Raw genomic sequence first — 16331 nt, 5'->3', positions numbered from 1 at the left:
GGGCTCACCGGAAAAACCTCGTTATTGGTCAGTATATATTGACTGATGTTGCTTTTATCCAATTGAATACCGAATATTTATTTAAAGTCCCACCTACTGTTGCGTGATGTCATCCGGAACGTTACAGATCATAGTAGGGTAATGCCGGAAAGAAAAAATTAACGTACCTAAAAAAATGGCGCTGTCCTTGGACGCTAGAATTTTAATGCGAAAAATGAGAGATTTAAGATCTTTAACGTTCAGAAGACATCGAGTAAAAGCAAAATGGGTATGTGTGGAACGCGATTCATATTATATGGAATTTAACGAGTAAATAATGTTTGCACCTATCAGGTATTTTTTCAATAATTAAGAAATGTTGGGTAACGCGTTTACAAGTCGCGTTCAACAAACAGGACTGTAAAATAAACATTTTGTGGCAAGGTCAGTCTGTCCTGAACATTTACTCATTGGACACTAACTTCGTTTCCTTGCTCAATCAAATATTCTGCATGTATAGCAAAAAAAAAAAATCCAGTGAAATTAATTCAAATCTCATAAACATTTTAGTGTTCATAAAAGTCTAGAGTAAAATTTGCTCAACTGCCATAAAGGTTTTGTGGTTTGAGACCTCATTCCAGTCACTACAATATTATAACACTTTTTAGTATAATGAGTTTATTCTAGAAGACGGATTGCTACATTCATTGTCTGTATAAGTATTCCTGAAAATGTAAATTATTATTATTATTTTTTACCCCACTTAATTTTTTCAATTTTTTTACAGGCTGCTTCTCGCCCCAAGTACCCACCTACCAATTTGGCCCTGCGGCATTTTGATGTCACCTACAGCAGTCAGCTGGGACAGCTTTGGCCATCGGTGCGAGCTGCCTTGCTCTCCGAGAGGAAATATGGAGCTCTTCTTAATAATTTCTGCCAAAACGATTTTATGGACGATCTTGCATCACAAGGATGCAGAGACTTTGTCACAGACACAGACAGAAATGGTAGGTGGGTTTGGAATGTATTGAAACTTTCGAGTGTCATTGTATTTGTGTAACTGTCTAAAAAAACCTTTATGTTTTTATAATGTATTTTTATTTTTTCAAGCATATTTTCTTATGTCCAGTTGATTGTCTGCTTTATCGTTTATGCAGAACATGCATGGACGGAGGAAGACCCAAAAGTGGAATTCAGTGAGAAGTCTGATTCCACATGTCCGGAGAAACGTGATATTTTTGATCAGCAGCAGTTATCGCAGCCACGCCTCAGCCCTAACATCAAGTGTTTAGTCTTTCCAAGAGGAGATATCACGCGTTTCAAACCAGCTAGGTGTGATTTTTGACTTAAGATCCATCAAAGTTAGTGAATGTCACTCAACCACGCAAGCGTTTTACGTTGTGTCAATTCTGCTTTGTCCTCTTAAGACCAGACACGTCTGGCTTATTGGGCTACTACTTGATGGACGCAGCATCAGTGTTGCCTTGCCTTGCACTAGATGTTCACGAGGGACACAACTTGCTGGACCTGTGTGCTGCCCCTGGAGGCAAGGCTCTCGCTTTGCTCCAGACACATGCCATTGGTAATTTCATTTTTCAATTTCTGTGCAATAATGCTATTATATTAACCATGTGTCGTTTTTATGTACCTTAAGGTTTTTTGTGTTTGAATGATTCCTCTGTGTCCCGGACATCCCGACTGAAGAAAGTTTTCCACAGCTACGTTCCTAAACAACTTTTGACCCACGAGAAGCTGCGCGTCACTTCCTTCGATGGCACCAAGTGGGGAGAAATAGAACCGAATACTTTTGATAGAGTAAGGCTTTTTATGTTTGTATCTTCGTTTCATGAGAGTAATGCCTCTAATATGAATTTTGCTGTGTGTGGTTTAGGTCCTTGTTGATGTTCCTTGTACCACAGACAGACATTCACTCATGGAGGATGATAACAATATTTTCAATAAGATCAGAACGGGCGAGAGGCGACGCTTGCCGCAGCTACAGCTGCAACTACTACTGTAAGCAAAACACACACTTGTCGTATGTAAGATCACTTTTAACCCGTGGATTAGAATGAGAATATGAGTGCTGGCCACTACAAGTTAAATCGGTAAACTAAAGACAAACCTGACGTCTTGCAGGGCGGGAGTAGTGGCAGCGTGTCCTGGTGGTGAGATCGTTTACTCCACCTGCACGCTTTCTCACATCCAGAATGTTGGCGTGGTTGAACAAGCCATCGACTTAGCACGTGAGAACCACGGCATCCAGCTTCAGGTCAGTTTGAACCAACAGTCACAGCTCAGAAGGTAGTCTAGTTGAAATATTAGGACATATTAATTTGACTGCTGTTTCTCCTCTCCAAAATTGAATCCGCGTCTAGGTTGTCGACCTGCGGCCACTCACGCGCATGTTCAGGACGACCTTTCATTTCGCTTCTGACCTCCATCTGGGTGAGCTAGTCATCCCACACTTAGCTGCTAACTTTGGACCCATTTATATGTGCAAACTAAAGAGGCTCACCTAGATTGGGATTATGTGACTGGACACTCAATTACTTACAATGTACAAATATTGTTATGATTTTTTTTTGTAATATGAATGTGAATTTAACGAATGTCAGTAAAATCCTTGTAAAGAATTACTCAAGTATTGAGCGTCTTTCTGGGAATAATTTGAGAATAATTTGGGTTGTCTCATGCAAGAAATGGTATCTTCATACAGTACAGTAACAACAATATCCACAAAGTACAATACACAGAAAATTGTATTTGCCACTGGAATAGAGGTTTGGTTTTGGTTTATTAGAGCAATAGCACTGGACAACCTTAGAGCAATAGAAGTAGAGGTTACAGTAATAAAATAGCAAGAAAGTCTTGCACAAGTATCAATACTGGTACGCCGGCTCCCTCTAGTGGTATGCAAAGAATTACTGAATAAATCAAATTTTAGTTTAAGACATCCAATACAGTTTGTACATCTTGTTTAACTTCTAGTACAGTACGTATTTTACCTTGCATTTTTAGGTACACTTCTGTTGTCTTTAACTTAAGTACAATATATATTTTTACAAGCTAGCTTTTTTATTGCAATGTGGTAGCATTTATGCAATACAGTTTGTACATCTTGTTTAACTTCTAGTACAGTACGTATTTTACCTTGCATTTTTAGGTACACTTCTGTTGTTTTTAACTTAAGTACAATATACTGTATATTTTTACAAGCTAGCTTTTTTATTGCAATGTGGTAGCATTTATGCAATAAATTTTCAATTGAGTCATTGAAGTAGGTATTTTAATTTCCTATATGTATTCGTTTTTTCCCTAGTCTTACAAATTTTCAAAATGATATTGTCTAGAACATTATATTATTTGCTCGCTAGAGGCCGCTAATGGTCTGTCACTAAAGTTTACACTGTATGAAGTCAGTAAAGCCAGCATTTTGTCCTTTTCTGTCAAGATAAAGATACTGGATGAGAAATCACCTACACACATTCCTTTACAAATAAAATACCGTCTTTTCATTCTCGAGTGAAAGACGGCTTCCAATGCATCAGGTTCGATGTGTGCCTAATAATGTGGCAGGAGTTCATAATGACTGTCTCTATCCGAGCAGTTTACATTATAGCGTCGCTTCGACTCTATTTTACATTGACATCATTCAGAGGTGAAACGTTCTCTAATGTGAGCGCCGAAGAGGTGTCTCTCATTTTTCCCCATCACACCACAGATGACCCTTTATGTTCTCCTGGCCAGGCAATGTAGCATGAAAAAGGTGTGTGTATGTCTAATGAGTGGGCTATGCCGGAGTGTGTGTCATCCAGCGACTGCTATCATTAAGCTGTTCCAAGCACTGAGCTGACTCCCATCCACATCGCACAGCCAGGCTGCTCCCAGATGAACATTAAAGTGGCGGAGCTAAAATGGGATGTCTCGTCCTTTTTGGGTTTTTTTTGCCCCCTCTGCTTTTTTTTTTTTTTTCCACAGATGAGTGCAGATAATTATCTGAGCGATTGTGAGTGATTACTGTCTTACTGCGGTACAAGGGGGATGTACTGGAGAATGCAGAGGGAATTAATGACACATAAAAACTATTTTTGTATTGACTGCTTTCATCTCCGGGGCCTGTTCACATCTCTTGTGATTACCTAAACGTATTGTAAATATGTATTTCCTATGGGCCCTTCCATAAATTTACATGATTTAACACTCAGGAGACGGCTGACTGTTAGAGATCACTTAGTACTCTATTCTGCCTGTCTCGGCTTTATTGAATTGGCCAATGAGGCGCTGTGCAGTTGAGTCTCTGCGTATAAGCCTGCCATAGACAGACATATGGCATGTATTAAAAAGACAAATTGAATGGGTTTAGCCTTGTTTCTGTGAGGTCTGCGGGCACAATTTAAATGATCGATTTGAATGAACGTCAATAAAGATGTAAAACGCTCTTTTGCAGCGTGCCTCGCAAAAGTGTCACATGTAGTACAACTGAGCTCTTCCACAAAATTCTAATTTGTGTCATCAATTTGTGACTTTAGTTGTGCTTATCAGCGAGTAATAATTTGTTGGGCTTACAATATTATAGTCTTGTTAAATTTGAAAAGTTCTTAATGGTATTTCCGTTTATTTTCAATGGGGGGGAATATTGACCACCCCCCCAAAAAAAGTGAATGCAAGTATATCTTTTATGAACCAAGTTCAAGTCCTGCAAATGTATTTAGTTGTACCACATGTCATTTTCCATCCATCCATTTTACTAAATAAATAATACATTCTCCTGTTGTAGCGACAAACTTTATCTGAGTCCTTTTTGGAGGCCCACATTAGAAATGCAACCGTAAATTTAGGCTGAAGCCAGATTAGAGAGCGACAGAATGGAGGTTTTCTTCTCACTAAGAAGATTACCCGGGAGGGGCGAGATGGCAGTCAGGGTCTTTAAGGGGGGGGGGGGGGGGGGGACAAGAAGAAAATAGAAGATGAGCTGGAACTAATGGAGGGTCGGCAGGGATGCAGTTCAGCCACCTGTTGTTCTTTATCGATTACCCTTAACTACTCTGCATCATTACTTACAAAGATTCAAGGTAGTTTTGCGTTCCGTTGAGTGTTGTTTACTCGTGTGCACGTTTAAGCCTTGCAGCTGCGATCCGAATCGTTCTCCCCTTTTTAAGTTCCTGCGGGCGGTTTCCAGGAGAGCTTTGATGTGTATCTGGCCAATGCAGACTATTAGAGGGATTTCCCGAGGCCCTGACAGCTCAGATAATATGCTGCGAAATGGCCACGCCAGTGGGCTAAAAGAATGCTGGAAACAGGATTAGGATCATTTTCTGGCAGACCTTGTCACCTTCTCAATTGGCCGAGGTTTCTTGCGCTGGCACTTTCCTTTCTCGCCATGGTTAAAACCTTTAAGAGAACCATGGAGAAGGGGCAGAGAGAGAGGCAGTGAGTGAATGGTACACTGTGATTTTTGTATGGGGAGTTGTGCTCACGGGGGTTGAGTGAGTAGCACTAGTCCTGGGGGGCTTGTACACAAAGTTTCTAGTGTTACTTTATGGGATATGTGATGCATTGTATTGGAAATGGTGTCTAAAATTATTTTAACCGGCAAGCTTCAGTTGATGAAAATTAAGCAAAATTGAGTCTCCACTGAATTTCCAACAACTAACTTGATTGGAAAAGCCTGTAAAGTGAAAACAAGTGTCTTGTAAATTTGACGTACCACAATAAGGAACAAGGCCTTTAAAAATTTTATTTTTAAAAAAAATCACCATTTTAAAATAAGGCAAACTATGAAAAAATCAAACTGCTGAGAAATCTCACTTTTTTTTAAATTTTTATTAATGTTATGTTGAGCCGCAAAATTGTATGCATAATCCACTCAAAGTATCCAGTGGCTGAAATTCTAAAATATTATTTCACTTTTTTCAATGAAAGCTGTTAGCAAAACACATCAATAAAATCTTGCCAAGTTTCTCAGTTTTGTATTACATCTCAGAATATTGTGCAAGTGTACCTAATGTAGTGGCCAGTGAGCCTAGGTGTTTTGTATGCGGCTTTAGTGGTGGAAATACAGAGATGGAAGCAGCCTGATCCCGCATCAAAGGCACTTGACCCTGCGGCAGTACAATCTAGCAATCCCTGTTCAGCCCGCGGGCCTATGTGTTGTGTGTGTGTGTGTGTGCGTGTATTTGTGAGGACATGAGAGAACATTTGGGACTCGAGTATTGTGTTATGTTAACTGGTCTCGGGCCTCGTGGGAGAAAATCACGGCGTGTACCTGTACAGGCCGTGGATAACAAGGACATTCGCTATGTGATTGTATCAGCGATGCAATCAAGATGCCCTTGGATGAGAACACACTTTTTTTTTCTTTTGTATGTGATGTAATGAAACAACAAGGTCGGGGTGATGTGTTGTACTCCCATTAATGCTGCTAATCTGGTCAGCTCATTAGCTTATCTTGTTTTTTTTGTCCCCATGTTTAATTCATGAGCATATTAAAAATTGCTTCAAGCATTATTATTTACACAACAGAAGGAACAATGTTGTTTTCCGCTGGAAGGCCAAGAGGGCATTTTGTGAATGTCCCCCTTTGTCGTCATGCGTTGAAGAGTGTGCGTGTGTGTGTGGTTAGCAGCAGCAGGGTGAGTGAGGGTGTGTGTTTTGACAAACCATGCTGTTAAAGATATAATAGCAGCATAATCACCGCCCCAGGCCGTCATTCTTCAGGATAATGGCCCGCTTATTCATTGGGGATGGCTTATGGCTCCTTGTTTTTTTTTTAACACATTTTTATTTCCCCACATGATATTTCTGTCTCTCTTTTTTTAATTCTCTGATGTTTCTGCACTCATCGGAATATTTTGTATAATTTGTATATAATTTTTTTTAATTTAGTCTTTACATTTCTGGGATGACTAATTTTCTCTCGTCACGGGCAAATGTGAATTATTGTTCCTTTTCATGCTACAAATTAGGACAAACAACTTTATTAAGTTGTTTTAATTAAAGTCTTAAATTTGTAACTTCATCTATAACAATCAAATCCATTTCGACTAACACTGAGAACATATTAGTTTATATGGATGTGTCATATAACACAGCGTCTTTAAATTACATTAAATCTTAATTACCAAAATGAATATATGATGACACTTTGTTTTTGAAAATTGGATAAAAATAAAACAAATAAAATCCAAAATGCTGTTAACAATGAAACAAATGCACCCAGCAGAAAAAGTTTCCAATATAAACATCTTCAAGCTGTTTTTTTATTTGTAGATATTTTTCAACAACACTAAGTCTACACTGTTTGGGAAGAGGAAAGGAAACAGCTGTCCTCAAAATCTTACATTATAACCTATCTAGCACACACCACTGGACCAAGTTGTGGACAAAGACAGAGGATCCATCGGGGAGGGATGGCATCAGCAAATACAATCTTACAGCTAAAATGACTTAAAGGACTTCCATTATCAGTTATACAACATAGTACAATACTTTACAATTATTAAGATAGATTTTATATTTCACATATTAAAATAGTGTGAGTGTGTGTGTGTTTCTGATTCCCATTATCAGCCGATGCCAGAAGTGCTAACAGTCAGTGGGACTTTCATTGAAAAGCAGCAAGTTTCCCCAAGAGACTTTTACTAATTTATGATATGTCCTATTTTTGGAAGATGGATCAATTCTTCGTCAAGTGATGTCTAATGTGGCTCCATCATTTGACAGTTTAAGTGTAACAATCTTTCTTAAATGGTATGCATGCTCATTATTACATTTGCCCTGGCCCTCCTCCCCCTCGGGCTAAATGTAATTAAAATGCTTTGAGAATTTAGTCACTGAAATCATGTTGGCATTATGTACAAAGCGCTGCATCGCCGACTATTAACTGGTAAATAAGTCACTCTCAATAATACCGCTGAGGACAACGTGCCTTGCTTTCGCTGTGATGTCGAACATGTTGTGTATATTCCAAAGGTTTGGTAGAAGTTTTTTTTTTTTAATTATTATTCAGCGTTCCACAATATATTTATGGAGCCCAAGTCATGAGACAGAGTGGTGAAGGGATTAAAAGTAATTGTAGTGAGTCCAAAATCCTCATTTGTGTTGGATGGATTCGTTGTAGCTCATCAATCCTCCAGACTAAAAAAAATAAAAATTGCTTAATAATTTCTCGACAAGATTTGCCGCAACTATTTTGTGGCCACAAATTAATATTTGGTGTGTTTGTTGTACGTATATCATGGCCGCAAAATTGTGCACCTATTTCACAACCACAAATTACTATTTTGTGTGCACATATTTCATGGCCACAAATACCGTAAATATGTTGTAATCGCCATTTCATATTTCCACAAATGAACTTTTATGTAAACTTTATATTGTGGTAACGATTTCAAACAAAAGATGCTGTGAAACGTTTTACCTTGCGGTCACCGTGCTCCACCCCTCAAAAAGTGCCTCATATATTCACATTATTCTTGTAAACATCACCTGTTATTGTTGAACTTGTTTCAGACTTCAAATATGAGCGTCCTTGAGTAGAAACATGCACTTTGTGTGTTTACTTTTCAAACATTTTTCTCAAGGTTGTCACTGATTTCTCTTGAGTTTAAAACAGCAGCAGATGCTTTGTCATTAAGCTTCGCACGCACGTCGTCCCCGCTTGAAAACTTTGGACACAGAACTCTCAGTTGGACAAGGTGTCTAGTCCCAAAGAGGCAGCGTGCTGTTTGGCCCTCAGCCGCAGGTTCTCGATGCTGGTGGTCTTGCTGTTGTGGCTGCTCAGTCCACTCGCGGCCGCCGACGCCTGCAGCAGCGGGCTGCCCCAAACCTGCTGGGCATGATGAGACAGCGACTGGTAGTAAGACTGGCAGGGCAGAGTGCCCAGCGGCGCTGGGGGCATGTTGACGTTCATCCCCAGGTAGGGGAGTGAAGAGGGGGCGGCCAAGTCAAAAGCAGGGTAGTGCACCAGGTTGTTGGTGGCGGCCATGTGCTGGCGGAATTGCTCCTGCAGGCGAAACAGGCTCAGGGGGGAGGAGGAGTACGAGTGGTTCTGGGAGAGGGGACCGCCTCCACCGGCCAGGCCGCTGCTGGATGACGAAGGAGTCACGGACGGAGAGACGAGAGGTGAGTCTGTACACAGAGAAGACTTTTTTAGAAATCAGAAAAGTCTTTTAGGGACAAAAAAAACCCCAAAAGCCTTTCAACTTCTCACCTGCTTTCGGGCTGAGTCTCCTGCAGGGCGAAGAAACGTCTCCTGGTGTCACGGCTCTCTCGCTGTGCTGACATTTACTCTCATCCTCCTTATCTGTTGCGTTGTCCTCCGTCGCAGACTCGCTGCCAGACTGCTCGGCCGACGTCACGTTCAGTTCCATGTCTGGTGGGCCCGGACACACCGCCGGACTGTCTGTCTCCAGAGAAGCTGAGGTGGACGGAGGTAAGTGGGGATCAGGAAGGACAGTCGTGGAAGGTGCAGGAGCGTCCTCCTGTTCAGCTGCTCCATCCCCACTTGTCTCCTTTTGTTTCTGCAGCTGCTCCTTCTGGAGGCTGCGTTGCTTCTTACGGAACTTGGCTCTGCGGTTCTTGAACCAAACCTGGGGAGGTGATAAAGCAGGCAATGGATTTAGGCGAGTGCAATCTCTTTTATTGCAGAGGTGTGCGAACCCAGTCTTCGAGAGAAAGAGTACGAGTACATTTTCCAAACAAATTCACCGCACCAGGCTAAAAAACGATTTAAACAAATAATAGTAATCGGTTGAGTTGAACTCAAAATTTCAAGACAATTTTTTTTTAAGTTGGGCCATTAATTATACATTTTAAATTAGTTCCAACCTAAGATACTGTTTTAAATTTTAAATCATTTCATAAACCTTTAGTCATAGTACAGTACTGTTGCACATATTTTATCATATGTTCCACTGCACTTGTATGCATTTTTTAAACTCCAAATATCACCCAGTGTGTGCACCCACCTGCACACGGGCCTCGGGCAGGTTGGTGCACATGGCCAGCCGCTCCCGCATCACCACGTCGGGGTAGTGCGTCTTCTGGAAGGTCTTCTCCAGGGCTTCCAGTTGTTGAGCGGTGAAGGCCGTGCGGCTACGGCGCTGTTTGCGGTGCTGAGAGCCGTAACGAGCTTCGAGGATGATGTCTTGAAATGCGCAGCCGTTGGAAGACATGACACGGCAAGTTTTATTTCACAGTCTGGCGACCCGCTTACTTTCTCTCTGTGTGAGGGCTTTGTAGAAGTGTGAGTGAGTGTGTGTTCTCAATTACCAGCAAGTCTCTCCGCCAAAGTGAGCGCGTGCACGGACGGCCTGTAGTCGGGCGCGTGCTGCGCCTGTTGCGCCGCCTGCTGGTGGAGGTTGTACATGGCGCTTAGGGAGTTCATGGCGTGCAGCGAATAGCCGTTCACGCCGTAGTGCTGCATGCTGTGTTGAAAACGCAGAAAAACAGAGAGGATGAAGACTTTGCTTTTTTTTTTTTTGACGCACTACTTGCTACTCCGGTGTTAATGTGTGCCCCCGACAAAAGTGTTATCCATTAACATCCAATTATCGCCCTACGCATTCCATTAATTATACAAAAGGCTTTTAATTGGGGGCAATTACCGCTCGTTGCCATAATGAACCGGAACGGATGCTTTATTCATGAACGCATTCAGTGATCCCTCAGAAGCCAAATCCCCACGGAAAATGTTTGCTTTGACAGCTCAAGAAAACGTTGATTAACCATCTGTAGGGAAATAACAAAAAAGCGAGAGAATGTGAAGATTATTTTTTAAATTGGTGGTTTTAAGGTTATAGCCAAATTATCAGATGCTTGCATTATGCCAGGCATACTTATCACCAAAAATTACATTATGTAGTTGGCATTAACCGGTCTACAACATGCATGGTAGATGGACCGCTCGAGGACACGATTAGATATGTATTGGTATTATAGTATTAGATATGTATTAATATGGAGGAAGCAGGAGGGGGTTCTCTCCAAGGTCCAATACTTCAGTGACATTGGCTAATAAAAGTGCTATAGCTTGTCATAGGTTATTTTTTATTCTGCAACAATGACTTTTTTTTTCTGCCTTGATCATGTAGCCACCATTCTAGATGTAGTTCTGTCCACTTATTGCTGGCAACTCGCAAATGAGATCTAGTAGGCTGCAAGACTTAAAAAAAATACAAAGGTAAAACAAAGAGATGACAATCCTTCATTTGACGTTAATGTTATTATTTTTATTATCTATGCGTTGTGATGAACTGCACTGCATCGTAGTTCTAATTTTATGGTTAGGACTACGTATATTGTCTTATTTTATTATTATATCTTCTGTGCAGGTTTTGCTAAAGTTGTAGCCAGTAAGTGCATATGTAGAAAAAAATATATCTTTACTGTTGTTTTTGTAATTTTGATTTGTTAGAATAATTATTTTGTTTTATTGTTTTGGTATAATCATGAGTTCATATTTCACATGATTATAATATAATTGTGGTCTAAATAAGGCTTTATTACTCATATATTTTGTTGTGCATCATTTTGGGGAGTAATCTGAGCACTATTATTATTATTATTATTATTATTATTAGTGTGGAGCTTCCGTGTACAAGTCCATTCAGCGGCTGTTTGGAGGCTGCAGCAACTGATGGATGTGATGAGGGCAGTGGGGAATCGTTTAATTCGCCGGGACAGAAGGTGCTTCGCTAAACATTTACTTTCCTCCCTCAAGTATTTGACTTGAATGCCCCCCGACTCCCAGACCCCCCACCCTCCTTTCCATCCCTCCCCCTTCTCCTCTCTGGCGGCCTCTTATCCCATCGCCCCCGGGCAACGTTTTGGCTGAGATGTATGGCTTCTCCGCGGGTAAAAATATGCATGTTGATCCCCATTTGGCTCCCCGTCTAATGGAAGTGCAAATAGGTTTCGACTGCTAGGCCCTCCATTTATCATCAACGCTGACACATGCATGCGCGGCGGACGGCCTTTTTATACGTTGAGAACTCCGAGTGTACGTTTAAATGCAGCTGGGGTGACTGCATTGTCCTCCCGCAAACTGGATCACAGGAATTTCTGGTTTCTGCTGCACACATTTGTGGCAAATGGAACACAATGGTTGGGCCGCGATTTTGCCGTGCAGGCTGCAGAGCGCTGCGGGCAGGCGGCTGGGGACCTCCTGCTGGCAGCGCTGCTCAATGCTTCGATTAGCAAAGCGTCATTATGGAAATTGGCATGTACAGTGCAAGTCTTTTGATGCTAGTAAATGAGGAAAAATGGTATTTGATAGCAGCCCTCAGGGGCCGGACAATCTGCTCTGCGCTCGGGACGGTCACATACAGGGCCAAGACCCGCTTTTCTTTTATGCGTCGTTTTGAACTTATTGTCAAGATAGCATTTAAAAACACCTCATTGTGTTTGCTAAAAGTCTGTAGATTTTTCAGGGAAATTGGCAAAAGTTGAATCCACACAATTTCTTGTTTGTTGGTGTTCTTGTGTTCCAAAAATCTAATTATTAATCAAAAAATATGTCAGAATCTGGTTATATTGTTTATTTTCTTGTTTAACCAACCAAATGGTTTTCTATATGAAAAACAAAGTATCTAGGGATTTCTGAGACTTACTAGACCAAAATACTTGAAAATTCAACATCAGACCCAGAAAATTGGTGTAAGATATTAAAACCTTATATCTTTATGTTGGAAATTTCAAAATCTTAAGATATCAAATATTCAGTATTATGAATTCCTTTTAATACATTACAATTAGTTATAGCTGTTGTGTTTAGGTTTTTGTTGTTCACATGCGTGCCTGCAGTCATATTTTAGGTAATATCAATTCCAGGGTTTGCTTTAAAAGTGTGCCTTTAAAAAGTTGAATTGGATTAGATTGGAATGAATTTTTGTGCTCAAAAGTTTACATAATTTGTCAAAATATTGTCTAAACATTAGTCATGTAGTTTATTGGCAAAATATGAAAAGACTGGAGCATCTCATTTTCTTTTATGGTCTATTTGTATTAATTTGAACTCTAGTGAAAATAATTGTTTTGCCTAATCACGTGGCAAATTCTCCCTAGGTTCTGTAAACTTATAAGAGCGACTGTACTTAAATTGTCATCATTATGTTTCTTCATTGACTGGCTGAAAGCAATCATACGGTTCTACTGGGCTATAATGAGACGTTTTTCAAACAAAATTTACCTTAGGTCACGTGTGTAAATAAAACGGGTCCTACCGGAAACTGTAGGTGTGACGTGGTCCCAAATATTTTATCCCGTAATAAATAAGAATCAATTGGAATTGAACGTGGCTTTTTGGTGACCTTTTTGACATTCGACCTACCGTATATTTTGGAATGACCCGTATTGTGTATACCACTTACAGGCGCGTGTATATTTTTCTTGAAAAAAACATATAAGCAGTAAAGTTACATGCATTAACGTAAACGAATATTGGAAGACAGAAGAAAAAAGTCGTGTCAAAGTTCAGCCAACCGTGATCTGATTTTTTTCAAGTTGTTTAAAAAGAAGAAAGAGTAAAAAGTATTTTCTTACCTTATAATGTCAGTAAGTTGACACACGGTAAATCTTGTATTTTTCCTCCAACGCCGTTAAAAGTAGCGCAGTCTTCTTGCGCGTCTTGTTTCCAAGTCCACAGTGCGCGCGCGTTCGCGTGTCGGTGGGACTCGTCCAAGACTTGTCCTCGGCGTAGGGGGAGACTGACAAGGGCCTTTTATGAAGGAGCGTGTGGGCCGACTTGTGTTGGCTCCCTATTGGCTATCTGGGACGTCATTCAAATAGACAGCCAATTAAAAGTCCCCCTCGGACTTCTGCTTTCTAAATTGATCTACTTTGAGTAGATGATGGTGTTTTCGTGCAATATGAGCAAAAATGGTGAGCAATAATAATATTTACACCTTTTCTCATTTAGTGTGTGAAAATAACAATTATTTTAGTATTTTTTAAATATGGTTTTCGATTGTACCATTCCTAGATGCGATCTGCTGCATGCTTTGTATAAAGAGGGAAGAAACCTTTGGTTTGTTTGCGTTTGGGCTTTTTTTTTTTGTGGAAGAAGAGACTTTGTCAAGATGACTATATGCTAGGGTGCTGCCTCGAGACTCTCCTCCCGGCCTGGAAGGATTTGGTATGGGATAGGGAAGACAAGACGCCACCCCAGCCTCCCAAAACCCCTGTCTTAAAATGACTGCGGGTAAGAGGATTACGGCAATAATGCCCTTCTCTTCTTGAAGGGTTTTTTTCTCCTTTTTTTTGGGAGAAAGAGAGAGAGGGAGAAGATTTCTTCTCCCGGAGCAAAACCGTTTAGGTGGGGAATTAAGGGCAGCGCAAAGTAGCCTTTTAATGCATAAGCTTGCATATTTGGTTGCACGGAGATCCTGTGGGAAAGGGTTTGTTTGGGGCAGTTTGATCTGTGACAGTGTTGGACACTAATTTCAACAGGTTGGACGAACAATTCAGTTACACAAGTTGAATTATTCACCATCATGTTTATTAGACAATCATTTAAAAATAACGTGGCATTAATATTTAAAAGCTGCTATTTTCAGATTTCTTTAATAATCATGAAATAAAAAGTATTTTGAATTACTATTTTAATTATCTGAGTGGCGAAAATAACAATTAAATGTACCCATGTAAAACAGAAAATATTGGTTGATATTGAGAATAACATAGTTATTTATTTTCTTTTTTTCAATTATCTTTAGTATCTGTCACCTTAGAGTTTAGCACCCCTGCATGAATTCTCTCTCTCTCTCTCTCTCTCTCTCTCTCTCTCTCTCTCTCTCTCTCTCTCTCTCTCTCTCTCTCTCTCTCTCTCTCTCTCTCTCTCTCTCTCTCTCTCTCTCCCGCTCTCCCTCTCTCCCCGCGCGAGAGAAAGAGGATTAACTTGTGAACCAATGGAAATAAGAACTTAAACGGGAGGTAAATCTGGCCACTGTCTTTTTGTAAGGAGCGTCTCTAAAGCAATTAAAGCGAGAAAGCGTTTTCTTCTGAGCGCCTCTCCACCCAAAGCTCCTTATAAAGCGACGAGAGCTGTCCAGCGAGTCTGAGGGGCTTAAACATCCCCAAAAACAGCTCCCCTTACCCCTGTAGCCTGTAGTGGTGCACTGCTCAACACAACGTTGCTAAACACTGACCCCCCCAGCTGATAAAAACGCTTTTAAAAAATTAAGTCAAACCCCAGAATTTTCCCCAAACTCTCGGAGATGCTTCCAAAATTTTCACCTGCCTTTTCACTTGTGCGAAAAAAAAAGCTTTGTAGTGCTGTATGGTGAATGATGCTCCCTAATAGCTAATTATGAGTCTTAATGATGTTTCTGCAACTTCATGAATACATTAGGTGAGCAATCCTGCAAAACTCAGCCTCCGCGGCACCATTCAAGGGTATTTCAGCATCTGTTCATCCCACAGCAATTAATCATTTTGATGTGTAGTTTAAAATCGACTACTTGCAGGCGACCTTTTTCTTTCTTTTTTTTTTTTAATAACAAAGCAATTTGCCTTGAGCCGCCTCTCGAATGCATTTTTAGCACATTTTCACAAGCCACTCCTTTATGCTTGATTTATTTTCTAAACGCTTACGAGGGAAATTGATTTAAAGAAGGCGTGAGGTGTTATTGTCAGACGAATCCTGCTAATAGCTCCTTTATCGTGACAAGATCTCAGAATCTCTGTGAACAAATCCCTCATCTCAAAGTTTTCACTCAAAGTTTTCACTTTACTCTAATAGTTGCAGATTTTCACCCCCCCATCCATCCATCCATCCATCCATCCATCCATCCATCCATCCATCCATCCATCCATCCATCCATCCATCCATCCATCCATCCACCCCCCCCTCTCTTCTTCTCCCTTGTCTCAATTCCTACGTCGCCTTTCTTTTTCTTGCCTGCGCTCTTCTTTTTTCCTGCCTGGCCCACATCCCTCTGCACAAGGGGCCCCATTGTGTAGTCCTAATCCAGAGGCAACACAGCTTTAGGGACATGCAGGGATAAAAGGCCCATCAAGCCCACAACTTTATGGGGGCAAATCTCTCCCTAATCCTTCGCTTTATCTAAACAAAAGCCCCTCTGCCTTAATCCACCTATGTGCTGGAAAAAAAACCCTGAAGATGCAGTGAAAGGGTGAGAGAACAAGAGTTTGGAGCATGGAAGGGAAAGGTGAGATCATACCGGGCGGGTTGCTGAGAGAGCAAAATGCAACCAAGGTATGCCGGATAAGACATCCATGGATTTCACGTCTCAAGATATTCCCAAAAAAGTTTCAGATCAAGATCAATGGTAGAAATTTGACTCTGTTGAAGGTTGCAAAATTCCAGGAACTTTCAAAGCTGTCAAATT

The 16331-nt window shown here is 40.8% G+C and overlaps 2 protein-coding genes across 2 annotated transcripts; one reads left to right on the top strand and one right to left on the bottom strand.

Annotated features, from left to right (window-relative positions):
• The first annotated feature begins 125 nt into the window (after positions 1 to 125).
• Positions 126 to 2616, top strand: nsun4 (NOP2/Sun RNA methyltransferase 4). The gene is made up of 8 exons (XM_037275409.1): positions 126 to 268; positions 767 to 986; positions 1137 to 1311; positions 1407 to 1561; positions 1634 to 1794; positions 1871 to 1995; positions 2119 to 2251; positions 2358 to 2616. The coding sequence occupies exons 1-8, from the start codon at positions 176 to 178 to the stop codon at positions 2499 to 2501; spliced, it is 1206 nt and encodes a 401-aa protein (XP_037131304.1). The 5' UTR covers positions 126 to 175; the 3' UTR covers positions 2502 to 2616.
• Positions 2617 to 6860: 4244 nt separating this feature from the next.
• Positions 6861 to 13693, bottom strand: dmbx1a (diencephalon/mesencephalon homeobox 1a). The gene is made up of 5 exons (XM_037275417.1): positions 13525 to 13693; positions 10255 to 10409; positions 9951 to 10129; positions 9194 to 9572; positions 6861 to 9111 (listed from the first exon to the last, which is right to left on the bottom strand). Exons 2-5 carry the CDS (start codon positions 10406 to 10408, stop codon positions 8666 to 8668), a joined length of 1158 nt encoding a protein of 385 aa, XP_037131312.1. The 5' UTR covers position 10409; positions 13525 to 13693; the 3' UTR covers positions 6861 to 8665.
• Positions 13694 to 16331: the final 2638 nt, after the last annotated feature.

This window comes from Syngnathus acus, chromosome 17, assembly GCF_901709675.1.
Source record: "Syngnathus acus chromosome 17, fSynAcu1.2, whole genome shotgun sequence".
NCBI classification, from domain to species: Eukaryota; Metazoa; Chordata; class Actinopteri; order Syngnathiformes; family Syngnathidae; genus Syngnathus; species Syngnathus acus.
The sequence above is the reverse complement of the archived record's forward strand: the minus strand, read 5'-3'. Positions and strand labels throughout refer to the sequence as shown.